Source organism: Halichoeres trimaculatus, unplaced genomic scaffold (genome assembly GCF_033239565.1).
Source record: "Halichoeres trimaculatus isolate MK-OKI-2021-1 unplaced genomic scaffold, fHalTri1.1 fHalTri1_scaffold_11, whole genome shotgun sequence".
Classification (NCBI taxonomy): Eukaryota; Metazoa; Chordata; class Actinopteri; order Labriformes; family Labridae; genus Halichoeres; species Halichoeres trimaculatus.
Genome location: NW_027437189.1, coordinates 19,164,570 through 19,182,307, shown reverse-complemented (window position 1 = coordinate 19,182,307; position 17,738 = coordinate 19,164,570). Strand labels below are relative to the sequence as shown.

General features: G+C 39.9%; 3 protein-coding genes across 6 annotated transcripts in view; 1 reads left to right on the top strand and 2 right to left on the bottom strand.

The window, feature by feature from the left end:
- phactr3a (phosphatase and actin regulator 3a) overlaps positions 1–4,235 on the bottom strand; it is a 35,285-nt gene extending 31,050 nt beyond the window's left edge. For 2 of the 3 annotated variants that reach the window (XM_074681067.1, XM_074681068.1), the window contains exon 1: positions 3,926–4,234. In XM_074681067.1, coding sequence (XP_074537168.1) covers positions 3,926–4,028 — 103 coding nt within the window. In that variant the 5' untranslated portion in view covers positions 4,029–4,234. Of the gene's footprint in view, positions 1–3,925 lie in introns of all 3 variants that reach the window. The other variant, XM_074681069.1, reaches the window with a different exon arrangement.
- Positions 4,236–4,901: 666 nt separating this feature from the next.
- pigt (phosphatidylinositol glycan anchor biosynthesis, class T) lies at positions 4,902–14,617 on the top strand. Its single transcript, XM_074681065.1, has 11 exons — positions 4,902–5,366; positions 5,945–6,122; positions 6,300–6,427; positions 6,591–6,691; positions 6,877–7,051; positions 7,156–7,253; positions 8,503–8,659; positions 9,103–9,303; positions 10,763–10,928; positions 13,210–13,293; positions 13,389–14,617. The coding sequence occupies exons 1-11, from the start codon at positions 4,955–4,957 to the stop codon at positions 13,636–13,638; spliced, it is 1,950 nt and encodes a 649-aa protein (XP_074537166.1). The 5' UTR covers positions 4,902–4,954; the 3' UTR covers positions 13,639–14,617.
- Positions 14,618–14,686: 69 nt separating this feature from the next.
- wfdc2 (WAP four-disulfide core domain 2) lies at positions 14,687–16,856 on the bottom strand. 2 transcript variants are annotated; one of them, XM_074681074.1, is made up of 4 exons: positions 16,700–16,856; positions 16,401–16,544; positions 16,088–16,225; positions 14,687–15,989 (listed from the first exon to the last, which is right to left on the bottom strand). In XM_074681074.1, exons 1-4 carry the CDS (start codon positions 16,785–16,787, stop codon positions 15,856–15,858), a joined length of 504 nt encoding a protein of 167 aa, XP_074537175.1. In that variant the 5' UTR covers positions 16,788–16,856; the 3' UTR covers positions 14,687–15,855. The 2 variants fall into 2 exon arrangements, with proteins under 2 accessions (XP_074537175.1, XP_074537176.1); XM_074681075.1 differs by lacking the exon at positions 16,401–16,544 and having other exon boundaries at positions 16,700–16,853.
- Between the last annotated feature and the right edge of the window lie 882 nt (positions 16,857–17,738).

Below are 17,738 nucleotides of genomic sequence, written 5' to 3'. Positions count from 1 at the left end.
TATCACGCGGGGACTGCAAACAGGAAGCCAATAAATTCACTTTTTGGAGTATGTGCTACACGTAAATAACCTTTACTGTCTTCATCTTAATTAAGTCCTCCTTCCAGTTTAGCCATATCTTTGTTCTTAACAGATTACACCATTAGGGGATATTTAGGTTGAATGACAGCATCTTTATATACTGTGTTAGCTACCTCTGAACATAACGTTTTGAGCAAACTGGAAAAAAAGCTCAAATAGAGTACATGGTAAGTGTCACTACTAAATCATGCTAACACAAAACTCTGCGTATGACTCTGTACGCAAGGCCAGTAGGTTGTTGGAGCTTGCAACCCAGGCTAGCTCGGAAGCCACTGAAATATTTACAGACTACAGCTGAAATGGTGAATTCTGTTTTTGGTTTTCTTCCCTTAACACATGCAACCCACAGCTAAGAGCAACAATAGATGGATAGAACTTTGGTTTTAAAGCAGCTTCGGTAATACAAGATGTGAATACTGGTTAAACTCTGTTGCTTGGCAGCTCAGAACAATGTGAACCATCAACAGTTGGTAAGCTCAGATAGGCACAAAGACTGGAAGTTACACTAAGATAGTTTCTGGCCTATTGGCCTAGCTAAGCTAACATGGTGTTAGCCTCATATTCTGGTGTACACTTTATCTAAAGCATCCAGACGGTAGCGCTGTATCACTGTTCTGTGAGCTCTGTGAAGTTTTTTTTTTTAAGAGCAGAAATTCATAGGAAGAAAGATGTATAGAGCAGAGATTTTTAATTCCATTTACAAGCATACAGTATTACTTTTTCAAGCTACAGAGAATTAAATAAATCTAAAAAAAATATTTGCTTTGTACTACTGGTGAAAAATTACAGAGGTGTTAATACCACCCTGTCTCTATTGTTATGTCTTTAATTAAAACAAAGCCTTGTTTAATGGGGAGAACGTTATATAAGACTGCTGACTCAGCATTTCCCATATTTACTCATCAAGTCTTGAGCAAAAGGAATGTATTATCTACAATACATTGCTGTGGTTTTGGGTGAGTCATCGTTACGGCTCTATATCAGCTTCCACAGGGGTTGGTATCTCTTCTTGTTCATTAGGGGCTCCACTTGTACCTGAAATCCACTGATGTCAGATCTGAGAGGATTAGTAAGAATCAGCAAGACAGGTTGAGGAAGATTTTTTTTCATTAACTCCCACTGTTCATGTTTATTTTTTTGTTAAATGGCTGTAAAAACAAAGGTATATTTAAGTTGACTTCAGCAAAATAGAGGAATGCTAAACTTTTGCTTTTTCCTGCTACTCAGGAACGGGGATATGCTGCCCTGTCTGTTTGATGTTACCATGATAAAAGAAATCAGGGTTTCTTATGATTACTGAAATGTTTTTATGTACACAAACAGATGAAGAGGGTTTACTTTATATTCTTTAGGGGAAATCAATTTTTACTCTGAATCATGCTACACACACACACACACACACACACACAGGGCTCCGTTGCACAGAAACATGCACAGATGAAAAGTGACAGAGCTGCACCGTCAGCGCACACCTGAACAGTTGGGGTTTGTTGCCTTGCTCAAGGGCACCTCATCGGCGCTCTAAGAATTATTTTGACTCCACTAAAGCTACCAGCCAAATTTCAATCTTGGTCCACACTGGGACTTTAACCAGCAACCCTCTGATTGCCAAGCCAAATTTCAATCGACTGAGAACTGCCACCTCAAGAAGTTCAACACTTACAATCCCGAGGATGTCTGACGCAGCTTTTGACATATTGCCATGGGACAAGGCAACAGGGACAGTCCTGTTTGGAAACACTCTCTGTCTACAAAGCTGAAAGGTGTCCGATACACACCATTACCTTTATCGTTATACAGGAGTGACTAAGTGAAAGTTTGAGTGAAAGTGACATTTTATTAGCAGGACAATCTTAAGGGTCCTTGTCTGAACAAACGACTGAAATGTGTTTTCTGAAGCTCCAGTAACTGCACTTATTCGCTTTATAACTTTAATGTATTGTCATAAAACTGAAATTTAAAGGGGATGCTTTTTTCAAAAGGAAAGATGGCTGAATAGAAAAAATATAGAAAAGCGAGAATAAACACTTGAAAAGAATTGGACAGTAAGATTCTCAGACTTTCCTTCACTTAAGGCTTCTGCTGTATGCTAACTGCACCTTCATTCAAGAGAAAACATTGGTCTGATTCTCTGTGACGGTCAAATGAAGCTGCTGTCTCTATTGACTCTTCCCCTCAGTGTTGAGTAAGTGGATGAATACGGTGTCAGCCTCTGCAGCTGCAAGGGCCACTGTGCTGGGGGAAAAAGGCAGTCTCGGCCAAAGTAATCCTTTGGCAAAGACTGGTGTCCCAGACGCTAGCGCAGCGATGATCCACACAGAGAGGGGGTGGGTGATGTTGTGTACTTTAGGTCACCAGACACTGACATTGTCCTTACATAGACAACTGTATTTACTGGGTCTTTAAGCTGTACAGTCTATTCCCATTAGACAGTGATGCAGTTGTGTGTATTCTGAGATAAGAGGCTGATATTCATGTATCCTATTAGCATTAGCTCGCATCACTAGCATGGCTGATTTGCTAAGCTGCTGTGTTGTTTATTCAGGTGTGTCAAAGACCCAGTGTGGCATTATCACATCCACCTATGTGTGAATTAAATCATCCATAGGTGGCTTGGATTCAGCAAGGGTCCATTAAAACTGTGCAGTCCGTGAGTGCAGACAGGTGTGATCTCAGGGAAGTAAAAAGCACAGTTCTCATTAGTGAACAGTTGAAAGGTGAATGGCACCAGGATTTTTTTTTTTTTGAATCATTCAGTCAAGCATTCTTCATGTGCGTAAAACTCAACATGTGTGGGAGTGAGCGATGACTCTTTCCAAGCCCACACAATATGAACATAAATAGCCTCACTTACATAAAAATCAACCCATAAATGTGTACTAAAAGTATACCAGTAATTCAAAAGCAATAATCATTCGGAGCAAATGCAACAAACACCACATGAAGTCTGTTTGCAGGAGTTCACCAGAGATGTGCAGAGCATGACTGCTCCCTGGTGTTCTCCTCTTATTAATGAAAGATCAATTCATTATTCCATATGCAGAGGGGATGACTAACAGACCACAGAGAGATGCACAAGGGCTCCATGTTGGAAAGCACACCTGCAGGATCCATGAATGCTGAATCGATTTCTTGTGATCGCATGGCTGTGCTGAACTGGGGATATTTCCACCTAAAGGCTGCATCACGTGGACTGTCGCTCATTGATCACAACAGTGATCAGTTCAGTGTGGGGAAAGGGAAGGGGCAGAATTGACAGGGCTGTCACTAAAACAGAGGGAGAGATGTAAGCTACAGATGTGCATTTGCCTTTTAAATGCAACACATCCAAACCCATGTGGCTCATCGGGGCAATAATGGTGGCTTGGATATGACAACAAATACGCTCATCTTGGCATCATGGACATTCATATCTATGCAGATTTCGTCATGAAAAATAATCGCGCTCACAGAGATGTTGGTACCAAGGATGAGGGGATGAGAAGTACAAATGTTGCACGCGCTCCTATCATATTAAACGGCCTACACGCTGTTTCCTAAATACTACTTGCAGCCATAACAGCTCAACGGGCTACAGGCGTCTGTGTAACGCGCATATCTGGAGGGACGTTCAGCCATTCATAGACGCTGATATGGCACATTAATTTTCAATTTGCAGCTCCACGATTTAGTGTTACAGTCCACATTTTACGAGCATGGTTGGCATACATGCGCTAATTATCCCTTCGTGTTCTGATATCCCACAGGGAAAGGAGGGATGCACCGCCGCATCTCTAAAGAAGCAGCCAAATAAAAACACACGTACAGCAGCAAATTAATACGAAAAAAATGATTTGTTTCCTACCTGTGCCGTGAGCCAAATCGATGCCTGGTTCGGTGAGTATGTTCGGGTCACTTTGAGATCTGCCTCGTTGCAGACAGCCGTCTAGTTCATCTGATGTAGCCATGGGGAGACAGCAGAGGAATCCTGAATAAAATATTGAAAACCCAACCAGAGGCAGGCAAGGTCAGGAGGAAAGCAGCGAGCTGGTGCAGATTTAATTCGCTCTGACAACAGCCGCTTTGAGCATCTACCAGGGAGCCATGGCTGAGCAGAAATTCCGTGTATGTGTGTGTGTCTGGGCTGTGTGCGCGAGGATGTGTGGATGTGGGAGGGGTGATATGCCCCCGATGATGCCCGTTCCTGTCCAGCAACACAACCACATTTTCAAGCACAACTATACCGCAGTTGGACGTTTATCAGATTGTGTGTTCTACTATTTTCCCCCAAAATACAAACGTATCATTTAAGATACCTCTCGCAATATTACTATAAAAACTGAATTCTATTATATGGCAGATCGTCCTATCCCAGCACAAGCTATGGTTTCGTTTGAGCCGGTATGATATTTCCTTTGATTACTTATTGAATTTGTATGCATCAGTGTTCATTCAAAGTATTAAAGGTGTAGCTACTGAGGGTTTCTTTACTAATGGTGCATGTGTGGCCCAACAGAGCAATAAGTGATGTGGAAATTAAAGGGATATTCTTTTAATAATAATATTTCATTTAAAAGTTTTTTTTTTCCTATCTCGAGCCGGTATACGTCAAAAGAACAAAGGTTTTCCGAAATCTTTGAAACGAACGGCTTTTAATTGTGGGCTTGGCGTTTTGGGGTTTCTTTAAAATGTATTAAATAATGTTATTTTGCAGTTATTTCATTTGATAAGGAAACATTTCTTCCATTTCGAGGTTTATCCGGGGTTCGAATAATAGTGAAAACATGTTAACAAAGCAGATTCTCATCAATACCACAAGAATACATTTGGAAGCAGCCGATTGGCTGTCTCTGTGTATGACGCGTTAACGCGGAAGTAAACTACTACCGAAAAAATGGCAGCTCGCAGGTGCAGCTTCTTGGCTGTGCTGGCTCTTCTTTTTTTCGTTAGTATTTTAGTGTTTGTTGTTGCGGAAAGTCAAGAAACGAAGCTCACAGTTGAACAACATGTTACTGTTGTCGAGGATTCACAAACTGACACCGAAACAGCCGAGCAAACGATCAAGCAGGCTGCGGTGGAAGAGAGGCAATGGGAGGCTACAGAGATAGAAGAGGCGACTCCGGGTGATGCTCCTGCGGAACAGCAGGACTCTTCTGCCACTGAAACAGCTGTCCCCTCTTCTCTACCACACCCTAAAGATGATTTTCAAGAGGAACTGGTCATCAGGCCATTGCATTCTGGAGATATCTATGCCAGCTTCCAGTTCCGCACGCTGTGGGAAACAGATTTCATGAGTGGAAACAAAGGTTAGCTAACTGTTAGCTACAATCAGAATGCAAATTATTTAGATCGGGAACACATCAACATTTTAATTTACCTTAGGTAATGAAAATCACTTTCTGACGTATACCTTCCATTTAAACAATGTGCTCTTGCATGAGTAATGAGGCTACAGAAGGGTCCTGTGCTGTGGTATATCAGCAGCAAATACATCCACCCCTGGTAGATATCATTTTAGTTAGCTTTCATTAACTCATTGTAACAGCTCAGTAAGAAATTTCTTCTATAAGGCACTTTGTGTTTGCATACAATGTGGAATGGTCATACAGAAACTGTTATTACAGTTCTTAATGACTGCACTGGATTGATATCTAGGGAAGAATTAAAGAAAGACTGAAGTGCTGCTCTTGTATTCTAGCTCTTGAACAATTGATGATTCACATTAGTAGGAAAAGGATGAGCCCAGAGGCATCAGTTGACATGCTCAAAGGAATATTTTAAAGAAATGTTATAAATAAATTTACCTCTGTTGAAGAAAAAAGTATTTTAATTTTAGACATACACAATACCCTAGCCATAATTTGTGCAATGTTGTGTTTTTCAGTATCACACTACGGGCTATTTCCAAAGTCTCTGGGCCAGGTTATCTCCAAGTTCTCGGTGCGAGAGCTGCACATCTCCTTCACACAGGGCTACTGGAGAACCATGCAGTGGGGACAGCCCTTTCTGCCATCCCCTCCTGGGGCTGAACTCTGGGTCTGGTTTCAAGACTCTGTTACAGAGTGAGTACAACCCTCTAGTTGCAATGGAGCATGTAAGAATTGTATATGTTCTGTATTTTTAAATTATTGAATCAGTCTTGTGAAATATTTAACCACAGGCTAAACTTTGGTGAAGTTCATGTCAAGCTGTTGGGTATCATAGTGTTGTGTTTCATACCCTTTTTCTGATCTTTTTAGTGTGGATGAAACATGGAAGGAGCTCACAAATGTTTTGTCGGGGATCTTCTGTGCTTCACTGAACTTCATAGACTCCACCAACACTGTCCAACCCAGTGCCTCCTTCAAACCTCTGGGAACAGGAAATGGTACAGAGGTTTCTTCCTTGTTTGCTTTTAGTAGAAATCTGTGGTCATTAGCGTTCAAGATACTAATTTTGTGTGATATCTTGTGATACTGCAACTTAAAGTCTAAAGAATAGTATGAATTGCACTATGTAGCTGATGTGTGTTTTATGTGTTGGATTTATAGTCACAGACCACCGCTTTCTTCGCTATGCCACTCTCCCACGAGAGATAGTTTGCACTGAGAATCTGACACCTTGGAAGAAACTCCTGCCTTGTGGATCCAAGGTCAGTTGCTATGTGTGTGATCTCATATTTGTGCTCTATCTGATGCTATCACATAATGCAAACACATATAATAGTCCTCACCCTCCTATAGGACATTGATATTCTCAAGATCATGTTTTGGAACATTCACTGTTCAAATGTCAGTGCCTGTAGCTAACTCTGTTTTTCTTCTCATGCATTTGTAGGCTGGCCTTGCAGTCCTGTTGAAATCAGAGAAACTCTTCCACAGCAGTTTCCATTCGCAGGCAGTGCACATCAGACCTGTGTGCCAGGACTGGCGGTGCAAAACCACATCCTGGGAGCTGAGACAGACACTGAATGTTGTGTTTGACCTGCACACCTCTTCACAGGGGAAACGTGGTACACAACGAACAAATTCTTCCTGCATTTTTCCAGTAATAAAGCTAAGGTGTTATAATGACATCGCTATACTCATTGTTAACTTGAACTCTTTATTTCTTTAGAGTGGTCACTGTTCAAGATGTTCTCAAGGACTCTAACAGAAGCTTGTCCACTGGCCTCCTCAAGTAAAATCTACATCGATGTCACAGACAATCCTGAGGTCTGAATCCTATTCAATTTGGTATCATTTTGAAACAAGCATTTGTTTTTTTTATGCAGTGTTCAAAAAAGCCGATATATTTTACGAACTGCAAGTAACTCCATACTTACTTTAAAGTAACTCCAACATAGTAAGGATATGTTTTAGTTGCCTAGCTCAATCGCACAGAAGGGTTGTTGGCTCAGAATAAGAAAAACAGTCAAACCCAGGTTTGCCTGAACTAAACCTCAGCATCTTGGCTTAACAAGAACATAGAAAAGTGTATACATAATCCAGACCAAAAGTTGCCCTACAGCCGATGTCCACTGCTGGCAGAAATTTGACTGTAGATCTACACAAGTTAAAACTTTGTGCTTGTAATCCAATGAATATATATAACATGCTGCTTAAATGCATTTGTGTGTGGTAGATAAGGCATTTTGGCAGTTTTGCTCTTTTAGTTGATACCATCATCCTGTCAAACAGATTCTGATCCATGTTCAAAAGGGATTTTTTAAACACAGCTTATAAGGAATACAATACAGCTTTATTTATATAGCACAATTAAAAGAACCAATGGGGGTAGCCAAAGTGCTGCACAGTATAAATATATATATTTATGAAAATAAAATAAAATAAAAAACCTCTGCAAACAAAGCAAAGCAAGCAATCAAACATACAAATTACGAAGCAGACAAGCTCACGGCAAGTGCCATTAAAACAAGACCACCAACATGATAATTTATAAGAAATTAAAAGCTTACAAGCTTACTTTCATATCTTAAAAAATGTACTAACAGTTTAAGACTGAAGCACATTAATTGTTTGCTGTTAAAAGGGGTTTTCAGTTTTAAAAAAAAGCACAATGGATATCTCATTAAAAAATTGAAATAAGCTCATGCTCTGCTTCATCTTCACCTAAAAGTTCCAGGAACAATACAACTAAAGTTTCAGTAAAGAGACCTTTAAACAAGGAGAGTTCCAGGCTTGAAGATTCTGCTTCCACTGCAGTGCTGTTGGTACCTCCAGGTGCCAACAGCACTGCAGCGCAGGACTATTTTAAAGTACACACAAATACAAACAATCCCAGATTTCAAATTCTTTCTAAATGTGTTTTTTTACTTTATTTCAAAAGCCTTTTCAGTGATGTTTTGAACGTATAGTCTGGTACTGCAGATTACAATGTGAATGTATTCGATAAAGTATAACCGTAAACAGTAAAAGTGTACGGCAGTGTTAGGCTGAGAGACAGATTTGATTTTGTTTGCAGGGGGAGCAGTTTGAGGTGACCCCAGCCACTCCCCTGCTGAGCCAAGCAGTGGTGCTAGGAGACAGACGCACATTTTCTGTCTATGATCTCACCCAGCAAATCACCTTTGGCACTGTGCGCTCCCTCAACCTGCTGATCCGTTGGAAATCCAGCGAGGGTGAGTGAGACGAGCAGAGTATGACACAGCTTTGTACACAAGGAAAGACATTTGTCATGGATAAAAAAGTCAAGAATGATCAATAATCATTTAGCCTGTTCCTGTGGAACTTCTTGTCTGTCCATGCACAGAAATTGAAGAAGCATTTGAAGTTATTATGAGATTTCAACAGGTGAAATTTTTTCATGAAATGTTTTTCACTACATAATACAAAATGTTTGTGCAAGATCAGAGTTAAATGCATCAGGTAGATTGAAAAAGGCAAATGACTGAATCTAAGGTTGTCTTATATTTTAAGGTGTAACTTGTAAAATACAGGTTATTTGTAACAGAGCAGAAACCTTCTGGTGTCCTAATTTGCACATTATTTTCACGTCTCTGCTGTGACGTTTCCCACATGGATGATTACCAAACCTCTTCTTTTTGTTTTTGGCTCTCTGCAGGCGACATGCTGCGTCCCCTGCTTCATGCAGAGCGTTATGTGGCTGGTTATGGGCTGCAGACTGGAGAGATACACACACTGATGTACAACAACCACCCCTACAGGTCTTTCCCTGTGCTACTGCTGGACTCTGTGCCTTGGTACCTTCGCCTTTACATCCACACCCTTACAGTCACCAGCAAAGGAAAAGACAACAAGCCAAGTGAGTAACTGGGTCTGAAAATACAACGCACAAATGAGTCAAATGCTAGAATAGTGGGTGCATTAGTGACAAATGAATAAGGCCTCTTATAACTGAAGCTTTGAAAAATTAGACATCAGATCAGTATTGTTAAAAAAAAAAAAGTATCGTGCCTGTGAAGTCTTAATTCCGGTGGTTAGTCACTGTACCTCCTAAAACCAGGAAATGGCGGAATTGAATCATGTTATGTGTTCAGTCCTGACAATGGGACAGAGACAAATTAGGGTTTGTATAAGAAATATACTTGAAACTTAATAAAACAACATGTTACTTGTTTGTTTAAATGTGTAGTTTGCATTTCTGTTGCTGTCATATTGTCTTATATGACAATTCTATTATTTTTAACTAATCAAAGAATCAGTCCTATTCTATTCACTATCCTAGAAGTTATGCAAGTGTACTGATGTAATAGTTTTTTTTATGAAATATCATCGTAGAGTGTATTTATCATATTTCAGTTTTTAAACTGTATGCCATAGACATCAATGCTCTCTCTATTTTTGGGTCAGTTTGTTTAGAATCATTTAAAGCTTTTATTTTTACAGTGTAGTAGACTGCTTAATAATCCTCACCAGCCCCAAAATTGAGTCAAACCTAACAGTAGAAGAAAATCCATCTTATATATCCTGGCTTTCTTTTCAGAATGTTTTACCTGTAAAAAAACAAGAATTTTGACTTTTTTAGGAAAGAATAATGATGTACCATCCATCAACATCCATTACTGTTGAACCTGTGTAGTATTAGGGATGGGTACCTTTCACATTTGAGACGATACGGTACCGATGCTCGGTACCTGGCAATCGTACCAGTACTCAACGGTACCATTTTTTGATAATTTTTGTGTTTATGTGGTAAAAAACATCAATTTGTTGAATAATAAAATATAACAATTTTTCAATTCAACATATTAATTCTTCAATACATAACATTGTAATGCTGTGTTCATGTCCACCATGGAATATCGCCTACTCTTCCACTCTCTCACAGTCACAAGGATGCATTGAGGTACCTAAACATGGTTCCTTTTGGTTTTAGTTGAATTGGTACCCAGTACTTTTGACAGAATTTCGTCTGTATCTATAAAAGTACCTAATCCATCCCTATGTAGTATAGTTGTAAAGAAATGGTGTCGACTCTCTGTCTTCAAGTTACAGGTTTCATTGTTTCATTCACTTCCATGCAGGTGCTTCTTTTCACCAGAGGGAGGAGAACAAGAGTCACATTCCCTGTCACAGTTTTAATATAAGACATGTTATCCACCTACTCAGCAAAGTGCTTGGTCTTTATCTGATTTATACTTATTCTATAAGTTAATGTTGAGTAATTTTGGGGATTTTAAACCTCTAATATGTTTATTTACAGTTTAGGTAAACCAAAGGGCTTCTCAAGAATAATATCTTGTGTGTTCTTGCTTTTGCAGGCTTCATCCACTATGAGCCATCGAAGGACCGCGTGAGGCCACACCTGCTGGAGATGCTGGTTCAGCTTCCTCCTAACTCTGTCACTGAGGTCACGGTGCAGTTTGAGAGAGCTCTGCTCAAGTGGACCGAATACACCCCTGATCCCAACCATGGCTTCTATGTGGGGTAGGTTGAAGGGCTGTTTTCAAACCTGGAAATGCATATGCCTACATATTGCTCCCACCATCCTTTCAATATTTTTAGGTACTGGAGATTTTTTCCTTTCTTTTTCAAGTTTTTTTTTTTTTATTTGAAGAGGAGAGGAGAAAAAAAAAACTATAATAAAATGGGCTTTCTGTCAAAAATTGCACTTGAAATAAAAACTGTGTTAAAGGGCAGAACTGGGCAACTGGACTGTTCAGAGTTTGTGAAGACATTTCTCCTCTCATCCAAGAGACTACATAAGCCTCATTATCTTTATCCCAAACTATAAACAGTCCAGTTGTCTTGGTTTGAAGTTTTCATATTACACTTTCTTTAAGCACACACCATTTTGCGCTGTTCTGTTTGTATTAACTTTGTCAATCAAACGCCTCAGTGAGAGTTGACGGTTGGGCTATATATTGAGGCCAGCAAAATTATCAAGTTCATTTCAGTTATTGCATGATTAATTGATTTATTTACTATTGTCCCAGGCCTAGATGCATGCAGGAAAAGTGCTGTGGTTGGATTTGTGCCTGGGCATGCAACCTATACTGCTGTGCCATAATGACGTCTGATATTGGGGAGTATTTTAGGGTCAATTTTTGGTTAATATATTTTTATAAAATGTTATAAATGTGAGTAAAATGTGTTTTTTTTTCTAAATGTACATTTTTAAGGCATATAACCATCAAAACTCAGCACTAACCTCGTATCACAGCTAAATATTATGCAAAGGTATATTTCCCTTCAGTCTATGTGCAGAAATAAAAAAGATGCAAGTGGGCGTTATTGGCCTGTTGTTGCATGCCTGTGAACAGGGGCTATGGTCCTTGTTATAGACGAGGCTAGTTTGACTCATCCTCAGCCATTTGTTGTATGACTAAACATCCCCTTATTTCTACCTTGCATTTCTTGTCTTTCTTTACAATACAATAGAACTTTATTGTCATTGTAACAAGTACAACGAAATTGAAGTCACAGCAACAATCAAGAAAACAAAAGTAAAAAAGTGTATAGAAAGTGCAAAAAGGTCCATGAGAAAATAGATGATGACAGCTTGTCCATCATTCTCCAGTTCAGCCAGCCTCCACCTCCACAGGGTCCAGGACTGAGCTTCTTCAGTCATGCTCCATCTCTGTCTCCTACATCCAGTCCACCCACAGCAGGCCAAGCTCCCCCAACACTGCGCTAGGGTCTGATGTTAGCTCCGTTAGCCATGTCTGTGAATAGCATGATGCTACTCTGCCCTCTGGTATTCCCTCTGTAACTGGGTTAGCATGGCTAGCTAGTCCATCTTATTGGAGATAGATCTTACGTTCCCAATAACGATGGATGGAAGGACAGGTCTATGTCGTCACTTCTTAGCTCACACCTGAGAACCAGCACGTTGTCCTCACCTCCTTCTCCTCACCTTGTGGGAAGACATCAGGCCTTACACCAGTTAGCATTGACATGCTACAGGCTGCTAACAGCTGAGTTCACATGTAAACAATGCAGCCATGGTTACATGTAGGATCTCCAGACAAACACAGGAGAAAAAGTAGTAAAAATATCGCTGAAGCCACTTTTTGTGGCTTCAGCGATATTTGTTTGGCTCATTTGTTGGTTCATGACCAACAAATGAACCAAACAAAGTAATGATCCACTCCCAATACAAAGATTACGAAAAAAAGACGAACAAATCACAAGAAACGGACAAAGAAGAGAGAGCTTCTGCAAAAGGCAGCCATAGCTAACAGGGCGGTGCGTAGCAATACAATTTATCTTGAGTAAAAGAAAGGGTACAATGGAATCAAAAAACAGATGTGAGGATAAAAAAGATTGATTTCAGAGAAGACTATCTGTTTAAGGAGACTTCAGCCAGTTAAGACATTTAACCTTTGAAATCTTTTCTTGTAATTGATATCTGTAGCAGTTTTTGAGCACAGAATATAATATTTTGTGCCATTTTTTAAATCTTTCTCTGCACCTATAGACCTCTTATATGAAAAAAGAAAATAAATTTTACTCTAATTTACTACCATTTTAACCTCATTTTATTCAAAACATAGATTGGGAGAACATCCGTCAGCACGAGCATGATAAACCATACCTATACAAAAGTATTAATATCTGTGGACTTCAGAAGAGGCAGAGGAGCTGATTTGAGAGCAGATGTGACAGCCTGTAAAAGGTTAATTCTGAGGATCTTAGCGTTTATTATAAGGAGCTTTTATTTCTTCCTGACATTCAGCGGACTAAAATCTTTTTCCTCCACATTTAGGTCTTCGGTAATTAGTTCTCTTGTGCCAAGCGTTGTTGCCATGGATACAAACAGCACTCAGGACCGCCCACTATTTAGCAGCTTGTAAGTATGGAGTTATTGCTACTCATTCATGTGTTTAAATGGAGAAATGTATTAATCTGGAAAGACAAATGATTCAATATTCCATCTCCTCTCAGCTTTCCCTGCAAAGAGGAGTCCAGCTACTTTGTGCGAGTCTACACAGAGCCTCTGCTGGTCAACCTGCCCACTCCAGACTTCAGCATGCCTTACAACGTCATCTGCCTGACCTGCACTGTGGTTGCTGTGGGCTACGGCTCCCTCTACAACCTACTGACCCGCAGTTTTCAGATAGAAGAACCGAGCCCAGGACTGGCCAAGCGGATAGCCAACATCATCCGCAAAATGAGGGGTGTGCCTCCACTCTGAGGCAGAAGGAGAGCACAGCCAGCCTGCTCTAATTTTAGAAGGGAAGTTTTTCTTTTGTTGAAACCACTGGTAAACAAGTGACACATACAGGGAAGGACTGAGTCTAAAGCACTGGTACGGATGTTTGTGAAACGGACAGCTTGAAGGTTTTAAAGTGGACGATTTTTAGAAAACAAATCTGCTTTCAGGATCATGACCTGTTGGCTTTAAAGAATGCAACAAATGTAGATGCTTGTCTACTTTGATGGAAAGTGAGAATTTTACTATCATTTAAAAAGTTGGAGGAACCAAAGCTATGCAGAGCACTGCTGTGCTAACTGCTTCCAAGTGTTTCAATTTGATTGTTTTTGATTTGTGGTCTGACTCCACTACATTTTAACACAGCCACAGGACTTTGGCTGTGTGTAAACAAGAGAGGTATATGTTTCTAAAACTATAACACTGATGGCCTTACACTACAATATACAGCTTCAGGGAACTGAAAGAGGGACCATCAACCTCATACCACACTGGGTTCCTTTTCCAAAAACTTAACCACTTTTTTATTTCTAACGTAATTTAAAACTATTTGACTCTGAATTTTGGAATTATCTGTATTAAATAATAAATATAAACAGCGCCACAGTTCAACTTTAGGTCATCCATTTTTTTTCTTTATTTAAGAGTTTCTTGGTATTTTTGTTATTATAATATTTACGATAACAGTTGAATACACAAAAACTATAAAGTTCCAGATCTAAAAACATGTTGTTAATATGAGTACATCCCTCAGAATTATGATAACTTATAAGAAATGTTTTAATAAACTCTGGGTTTTTTTGCACTCACTGGTTGTTGGATGCATGCTTGGATGTTAAATGTGATTGTGTGCAGGTAAATGCAGTTGCTCAGTTCAATGCAGATTCAAACAACATTTTCATGAAGGGAAAAGACAATTTCATGCAACACGGACATGCAAAGGTGTAACTATTCTCTGTTGAGCGTGTGCTACAAAGTTCGAAACTTCTGTTTGTGGGATTGTGTGGGTGTCAATTATTTAATGTTCTTTGTCGCCTTTTCAATAAACTGAAAAATGCGCTTGCTTCATTTTATTTAAATGCCTGTAGAAGAAGTTTCACCTCTGAAGCTGCTTTGGAGCTGGAGCTGTGTTACTTCCCACTGAGTGCCCACATTTTTGTGTAAACAAACTTGGCCCCTTTTCTGGCAGACTCATGAAGAACAAACACAGACGTCTCTGTATTTGGCCGGTCATCGATTCTCACCCCTGCACGTTTGGCAACAGCATGGAATAATAACAAAGGAAATAGCAGCATTCCACATAAGTGATGTGGATCTCTGGTCAGCTACAAACTATTTTACCTCCTTAGCTTGTAAACCCAGAGAAGTCAGTGCCTTCAGACTCTGTATATAAACGGGGCAGTAATAAGTGGTTTGTCACAGCTTTAACAGCTTTTTCACACATGTTTGTAATTATCTGGACAAGTCTGCCTTTAAGTCACACTTCATTGATCTACTAAAAACACCCAAACAGCTTCAAACCTGTATTTGAAGATGTGTTAGATAGCTGTCAAACTGCTCAATTCTTTGGGTACAAGATGTTCTTGTCTCCTTCTTGAAATAATCTTGTGTTCTGCCAGAAGACACTTTCCATTCTTGGCATATTTCTAGCTCATGCCTACCAAAACGGAGACCTGAGAAACTCTAAAACCAACAAGGCGCTACATACACGTCACACTTTATTGGTTGAAATACAAAGAAACGAGAATTGTCTCTTTAAACTGGGCAAGCAAAGACATACAAAAGTACAGTACATGTTTTCTACACTACACTCTATCAGCATTTCTCCTATGGCAGAGATACTGTTTTCATCACAGAGGTTATATATAACAAAGTTATCACTAACAACTCAAACACTAAGTCCTCAGGTCTTTTGAAGACTGCAAATGGAAACCTTCTGAACATTTCTGACCCTAATTTTAATGATGAAGTTTATCTATAGTTTTGCTTTTCAGTAGAAAACTCCATCAAGAATATGCAGATCTTTGTGCTTAAAGTGCATCATAAGGCATGCTTCTTTTAGAATACAAAGAATTACAATTTACTTTTGTGCAAAATAATGCTGAAATGTACTACAGAATGATTCTAATTTATTTTTCAAAAAAGTTCTCTCCAAGTAGTTGCATAACAGGAATCCAAATATTGTTGTTCCCTTGCCAATCAGCATGGCTCACTGCAGGCGTGGCCACAGGTCGTCCTGCAGCACTTCTGCTCGCCTGGACACTGACCATCATGATAGCAGTACTCTGCACACATGGGGGTTCCCTGGGGCGCAGCACATCGACCTCGCTTCACTGGTGAACCAAACACAAAAACATGCATCCGTGACAAACTGGCAAACATTTAGATAACAACACAGTAGGTTCTACAGTGTTCAGTATATTGCTCTAACCTATGTATGGCGCAATGCATTCATGTCCACAACCGTTGCGGCAGCACTTCTCATCTTTGGGACAGTCGCTGTCATTGGAGCAGAACTCAGCACACATCCCAGCACCCCACTTCCTGCGAGGACATGCTCCAGGCTTAGCTGAAGAGGCAAAAGTTAAACCAGTGAGAGGGGTACAAAGCAGATAATTGTGCAGCTTTGGATTGAAACTGAGCTTTAACAAGTGTCCATCACAGCCATTTGAACTACTGAAAGGGTTTAACTAAAAATTCATCAGCTGCACATTTAAGTTCAAGTTTAACATTGTGGGTCATACTGAAAGCAGGAGGGACACAGACAGCTCCGCAGTCAAAGACACAACATTTGTGGTCTGCAGGACAATCTTCATCACATGTACAGCCTTTATGTGATGGGACAACATTAAGGACACGAGGACAGTGGCCTGGCTTTGGGAGAGTCACTGGAAGAAGAAGAGAAATGCAGCAAAGCAGAAAAGAAGACAAATCAGCTGTGGTAACATGAAGAAAGGCGTGGTTGCCAAACTTGCATTTTTTCCCACAAGTCAAATGGGATTACATGTCAAAAAATGTATCCATCTGATCAAAACAAACATACCTGTCAAATTTCCATCAGTTTCTGCAGGAAAAACAAGTGCACTCAGTGTTAAAATCAGTGCACAAGCCGCTGAGCAATGTTTCTCCATGTTAACTTCTAGCAGACAAGAATGTTCTCCTGTTTGGACAAATATCTGAGTACACAACCTGCAGACTGAGCAGTTCAGTAAGATGATCCAGGGTCCCAGTGCTCGTAGGGTTTCATTCAGTTCTCTTTCATTGAGTTTTCATTTCTTCTTATCCACGGCATCAAATCAAGGCAATCTAGGGCTGCGATAATAAAAAACTTTGAATTTTGCTTGCTTTTTTTCTTCTCTTTCACCCGCTTGAACTACATCACTAAGATGGCAGAGGATGTTTCAGTATGGAACCACCTTTTTTATTTTAACTAATCCCTTTTGAACCTGTCCACATGACTTTGTCACTAGTTATAATTTTGGGTTAAATGTTTTGCTCAAGGATTCAGCCTGTGACTGTAGGAGCTTGAACCAAACAACTAAACGTCCAAAGAGATGAACTACCACTGAATAAGGCAAAAGACACCAGTAGCTGAACTTCAGTCTCCTCAAAGGACTTTAAAGAGAGGGTATTCTACTTTTCCATATTTTCAACATGGATTTTAAAGGTAGAGTCTGCAGGATTTTCCTAAATAAATACAATGTCAACTTTACAATATTAATCCTGCTCTCCTACAGGCCTCTACACATGTGTACATCATTTTCAGATCTTCAGTATTCCTGTGTGTTTGGTTTAGTTTTTCCTCCTGGCTTTTTTTCTCACTCTGCCCCTCATGTGTTCACCTGTGTCTTGTTTCAGATAGTTTCCAGATACTTTCTGCCTGTTTTCCAACTACACTAGCAGTACCTACTATTTTGGCTGAAATTGAGGAATGTGAAAACTTGCAAAATCTGCAGTATACCAATCCTGGAAAATTTCTCACTATGCAACGGACCAGTCTATCTGGCATATCATTTCCAACAATGCACGGCGATGACGCAGTTTGTCTATTCAGGTGACAGGTTTTGGTGAATTACCTCCAT

Excerpts from the sequence above, each read along its gene's own strand:
- pigt (XM_074681065.1), top strand. The coding sequence starts at position 4,955 with ATGGCAGCTCGCAGGTGCAGCTTCTTGGCTGTGCTGGCTCTTCTTTTT. Across the intron at positions 6,428-6,590 it reads ACCTCTGGGAACAGGAAATG|TCACAGACCACCGCTTTCTT; the intron begins GTACAGAGGTTT and ends TTGGATTTATAG. Across the intron at positions 9,304-10,762 it reads AGGAAAAGACAACAAGCCAA|GCTTCATCCACTATGAGCCA; the intron begins GTGAGTAACTGG and ends TTGCTTTTGCAG.
- wfdc2 (XM_074681074.1), bottom strand. The coding sequence starts at position 16,787 with ATGGAGAAACATTGCTCAGCGGCTTGTGCACTGATTTTAACACTGAGT. Across the intron at positions 16,545-16,699 it reads AACTGATGGAAATTTGACAG|TGACTCTCCCAAAGCCAGGC; the intron begins GTATGTTTGTTT and ends TTCTTCTTCCAG. Across the intron at positions 15,990-16,087 it reads ATGCATTGCGCCATACATAG|TGAAGCGAGGTCGATGTGCT; the intron begins GTTAGAGCAATA and ends TTGGTTCACCAG.